General features: G+C 34.0%; 1 protein-coding gene across 1 annotated transcript; it reads right to left on the reverse strand.

The window, feature by feature from the left end:
- Positions 1–3648: 3648 nt before the first annotated feature.
- Positions 3649–5349, reverse strand: LOC134249247 (uncharacterized; the record flags this gene model as incomplete). Its single annotated transcript, XM_062731616.1, has 3 exons — positions 5064–5349; positions 4008–4136; positions 3649–3878 (listed from the first exon to the last, which is right to left on the reverse strand). Coding segments are annotated over exons 1-3 (645 nt in total), but the record flags the coding sequence as incomplete, so codon positions are not given.
- Between the last annotated feature and the right edge of the window lie 485 nt (positions 5350–5834).

A 5834-nucleotide genomic window follows, 5' to 3' on the forward strand; every position in this document is an offset into this window, starting at 1 on the left:
TTCCTGATTATGACAACGAGCACACGGCGGGTGTGACCGGTCGGCAGGGGATGCTCACTCCTCCATGGCACCTGATCCCACCTCTGATGTTTCGGAGGTCCGTGTTTGCTCTGCTCTTATTTTGTATATTTGTTTAATGGACGTTGAAATTGAATACTGTTCGTTATTTCCATATCCCTCTTCAAACAAAAACAAGAGTTATAAGTATTTAAAAATGCCTCAAAGATAATAGTTTTATCTCTGAAAAATGGTACTAGTAATTTATATCAAGTTAGACCCTTAACATTAACCCTAGTAAATTTGGTTATCAAGGAAGATCCTAACTTAAACGAATCTGGTTTAAATTATAACATGCCTTTGGTATGTTTACTTGAGATTGTTGAGCATATGGAATTTGATATACTGTTATATTAATGCGGAAACTAGTATTTTGCCAAATGCAAGTTTGATTAACTCAAGCTAGGTCATTGTATGCTGACACACAGAGTGATACACACAATTCTTAGTTGCCTTTATGCTAAAAAGGAATCGATTTTATACAAATTAACTTGAGATGTATAATTCATTTAAAAAGAGCATGATTCTTTGCATGTTTTTATTTTTGAATTTTGCCAAGCATTGTGGTAAAACTTGATATTACTAGTATATTGGGGTATACCTGTCCAAAAGACTGCTTTGTAAATCTTATCTGAGTAATCATGATATAACATGTGCCTTATCAATTATGTGACTTATATATAATCCTATCCAATACAAAATGGCATAATATACTCAGAGACTTTAAAAACGCCTATATGAAAATGTCTTGTGAAACAAATTCACAATTTTGATATTCTAATATTTTGCCTATGTATTTTGTTTTAACCATTTTAGTATGTATCCATATCATCGATAAACGACGTTTTAAACACTAATACAGGTAACATCTTGGATTTCCAAGCTCGGTTTCCCGACCTTAATCCCATCGAAAACGTATTGGACGAGCTTAAAAGACGGTTAAAAAGACGTCAACGCCAACCCGCAAGCGTGCTAGAATTAGCAGAGGCTGCAAAGGCTCTACGGGAAGAGTAGAATACCATTCCTATTAGACGAATTCGAGCTGTATGCCAATCCTAGAGGCTCCGCTTAGAGCATTTGAAGTTTCAAATGGTGGTCATACACGTTACTAATCAAAACGAGAAAAATGTTGAGAGTGTGATTTTAACTGTTTGCCTTGAAAAAAATTCGGTTAACAAATTCGTTGATTGGATTGGAAAATGAAGAGATTCTATGGAAATATGATTTTTAATAAACTTCCTACCACATGTAACATAATGTACCAATGACAATAAAAGCAATCTTAATAGGCGTTTTTAAAGTCCCTGAGTAAATAATCATTTGAGAGTTTTTATGATTATGAAAAATTAAGGAATTTTGTGATGCAGACTCAACATCAGTCTGTTGATTTTTGTGTTTTGGTGCATAACTACAATATTAAAATACTCAACATTAAATTTTGGCAGTTGAATTTTGAGGGTTATGTACCCTGAAACAGGTTGTAATGTATGAGAAAAAGCAAGCAAAGGAATACTTTTATGGGCCTTTTAGTTGGTTTATGTTACTTGAGAACTCCCTTAAGCAATGCTACTTATACGATCAGTCACACATGCAAACTAGTTCAGATAAGTTGGTGGGTAATGGACAAACTTGTGTGTAAATGACAATGGATTGGTCAAAGTACAACAACTTTGAATGTTGAAATTAGTTAAATATCTGAGAATATAGAGTCTGGAGTATGTTATAGGTTTGTGATTTTGAATATATTAAAGATGTGTTACTGTTAGATACCTAATTCATTTCAACGTAACTCTCTTTTATTACTATTAGCATACATGTTTAAGGGTGTAATGTGTCCTAATCTATGACCTTAAATTTTGGTAAGAATTGTTTCCCTTTCTTTAAAATTAGATGTGTAACAAAAAAAGAATTATCTGCTTTAAAAAGTTGTTTTTAATCATCATTCTATTTCTTATGTTTCATTCATCTTTCCACCACAGTATATAATTATACGTGATGTTCCAATACAAGGATTTATTTCCTGTCCATTGATCTAAAAATAGATTGGGAAATTCCAAATTGATACAAATTGTTAAAAAGCTATTTCTACTGACTATGATTTTTTTATGTGAAAAAAACAACATAAGCGAATATATATTTTAGGGTGAATATTTTAAGAGGGAATGCAGGGACCCTCGTCCAACACTTTTACTGAACAACATGTTTTTTTTTTTTTTTTACTTTTTGGCAGTCAGTTTTCCCTGATAATAAAAACTCCTTCCTTTCAAAATCTATCCTATTAAAAGACTGACAATATATTATTTTGTTCATGGCAACTAAAATTGATATAAAAAAAATACCATTTCAAATTGATACGACTGGTAAGATTTATTCACATTTTAAGTCTGTTTCTCTCTTGTAATTGGCTAGGACTTAATTAAATGCAAGTTAACAAGTAATGAGCTGCATCATTTTATCAGTGAATCATACAATAAAACAATTATTGCAGTGTTTTTTTTTATGTCAATACAATGATTTAGCCATCTGAGGAGTACAATATTCACCTGAGCTGACATTCGTACTCCTCAGATGGCTAAATCATTGTATTGACCTCAAAAGCAGCAATAATTGTATAATATTTCAAAAAAAACACAGTGGAATTTAAACTACCATACATGTATTTATTTTGGATAGCCATCTGAGGAGTACAATATTCAGGCTCGGTGAATATTGCATGAACAATTTCTTAAACGATTTAAAATGTTGACAATCAAGTTGATGAAACAAGAATTTCAGCAGTCTCGTTTAAAGTCACCATTTCGTAATATTTATGGTCGATACAATGCCATTGTTAGCAAATACAGTTTATCATTGAGTCAAATGCTGTCTGACATTTTCATACTAATTGTCAGTCCATTATTTATATACTGAATTGTTGACAGATATTTCCGTTATTTCCCAATCATGACAAGAAGCACACGGCGGGTGTGACCGGTTAGCAGGGGATGCTCACTCCTCCATGACACCTTATCCGACCTCTGAGGTTTTGGAAGTCCGTGTTTGCTCTGCTCCTATTTTGTATTGTTTACGGAATTTTGACTCCAGTTGATTCACAGCAACTTAATGCTAACCAGATGAAATACCGGTTTATAGAGATAACGAACAATTCTATAAAACTACAATATAGGAGCAGAGCAAAAGCACACCTCCAAAAATTAGAGGTAGAATCAGATGCTTTGGAGGAGTGATCGAGCATCCCTTGCCGACTGGTCACACCCGCCGCTAAACACATGACACAAAGATCTCTATGGCATGGCCTTTAAAACTAACAATATTTATAATCAAATCGCAAATACAAGTAGCTCTAAATAAATGTAAATAAAAACTGAAGAAGACAAATATGTCTCCAAATATAATAATGAATTGCCGATAGAAATAATGTACTTTAAATGAGGAATCCAGAAAAGGTTGTAACAGGAATTGATTCGAATTCACTATAATAACCGCTACCACTTTTGTAATTGACCCACACTGCATATCCCGGTTTAGACTTAATATCACCATGTTTGTCCCCGTCTGGAATTGAGCACTAGAATCGCCAATTAATTGTACCTGATGTTTTCCATTTTTATCGATAAAGACTCCGAGATAACGGTTAGAAAACTCCACAGCACTGACATAAAAGACATAGTTTCCTTCTATCGGGGCCGTAAAAACTCCCGTACTTGGGTTATATCCGCTTCGAATGCTAAAGATGACTTTATCGAAAACCATAACTCCACTTCTCCAAGTTTTGTTGCTTGAGGTAACACCCGCAGTAAATGCGAATTTCGTAGCTTTATCTAAGAAATAGAAACATGAAAATGCAATAAATCTTTGTGTTAGAGGGTTTTATGGTGATAATTGATTAGGTCATAGATAAGGTGGATCTAAATCCTAATCAGCAGTACGTGTTTTTAAAGAATGAGTACCATGATCATGGTTGGTTAAGTTCACTCTCAACAGTTCCAAGGACGATACAGCGGCAGACAACTTTAACTGCTCCGTCTCTGACAACCTCAGGGCAGACTTTAAATTGTCCATCGAGCTGTTCACATTCACTAAAACATGAAAAAAGTGTAAATAAGATGTGTTTGTAAAACACTATGCGCCCGGCGGCAACAAACTTTTTAAAAAGCTATTTTAGCATATATGTTATAATCAAGGTCACAAGGTCATTGACCATGGTGTCATTTGAAAGAGATTAATTACTGGAGTATGCATACTAAATATGCATTCTCTATCTTTTAGGGGCTCAAAAGTTATGGAAAAGGTACAAAAAACTATTTTTTGCATATTGGTCACAGTCAAAGGTCACAAGGTCATTGACCTTTGTGTGATTTGAAAGAGCTTAATTAGTCGTGTATGTATACCAAATGTAAAGTTTCTAACTTTCATTGTTCAAAAGTTATTGCGAAGGTTAAGGTTTGCGGATAAAAAGCTATTTTTAGCATATAGGTAATAGTAAAGGTTTCAAGGTCATTGACCTAAGTGAAATTTAAAAGAGCTAAATTAGTGGAGTATGCATATCAAATTTGAAGTCTCTATTTTTCATGGTTCAAAAGTTATGGCAAAGATTAAAGTTTGCAGACAAACAAACAGACAGACAGGACAAAACAATGTACGTCCCGGATCTATCAATTCGGGCGCATAAAAATAGTTTTCACTTAATATTTCCTAAAATGACCTAACTATTTAAAAAGCTAGAATACTTACCAGATAATAAATCGTTATCTTCTTTGAGTTTGGAGATTGCAGCTGATTTCTTTTGGTCTATGTCTGGTAATTCTACACGTTTTCTACAGATCTGGCCACTTTCTCTTTTTCATTTTCCACATCAACTGTACGTGTGTTTAGATTTAGAAGTGTCAGCGACGAAAACCTTACCTCGATTTTAATGTCTGCCAGTGTATTCGAAACGTTTTCAAGCTTAATATTCAAATTTTCAAGCTCTTGTTCGTGAACATTTATTATATTTCTCAGCATACCATTTTCGAGTTTCAGCAGCATCACTTCGTTTTTCAAATCGGTAAGTTCGCTATCAGTCGATTTCTTCAGGGAGGAGATTTCAACTTCAGCCTCAGCGAGTTTTTCCTGTAAGCTCAGCATGTCTTTCATTAAAGTATGGACATTTTTCACTAAGGTCATCCTAATGATAGTTTCTTGGTTCAGAAGTTGTCTAACAATGTCAACGTTTTCGGTGTTTATTGAGTTAAGGTCCAGCCCTGTAGAGTTGTTGTCTTTGAGGGGAGACTGGGCCTTCGTATGGACCATAGTGAAAAACACATTATGGCAATGATACTAGTGGATTTCATGATACATTTTCTGAAGTCTTCATATCGTATATATAAGCACTAAATACAAGTTTAATACCAAACTTATATTCAAGAGTTGGTCATTAAAAGGAAATTGGAATCCTCAACCAATTGAAAAAATGTTAAAGTTAATTGTGATATCTGATGAACAAGAATGACTGCTTATTGACTGAACATTGATAGTGTGTTTGTAGCACAATGTGAAAATTGTCGAAGGGCTTTCTCTAGATGAAATGATGTGGGAAAATAGAGCTAAGATAAAACATACACTGTCTCGAGTTATAAAACACTCAAAATCCGAGACGGTCTTGTGATTTCACACTTAAATTAATGGAGCTCTGCCTTTTAGCTTATAACGAGCGTACTTTAGATATGTTAAGCGTATGGACTTTCCTGTCGAATTTTTAAAAGGTATATTTGGTTTCTTGAATAAAAATACTCTTT

This window comes from Saccostrea cucullata, unplaced genomic scaffold, assembly GCF_032062105.1.
Source record: "Saccostrea cucullata isolate Sc308-1 unplaced genomic scaffold, CSIRO_AGI_Scuc_v1 ctg20164, whole genome shotgun sequence".
In the NCBI taxonomy this organism is placed as follows: Eukaryota; Metazoa; Mollusca; class Bivalvia; order Ostreida; family Ostreidae; genus Saccostrea; species Saccostrea cuccullata.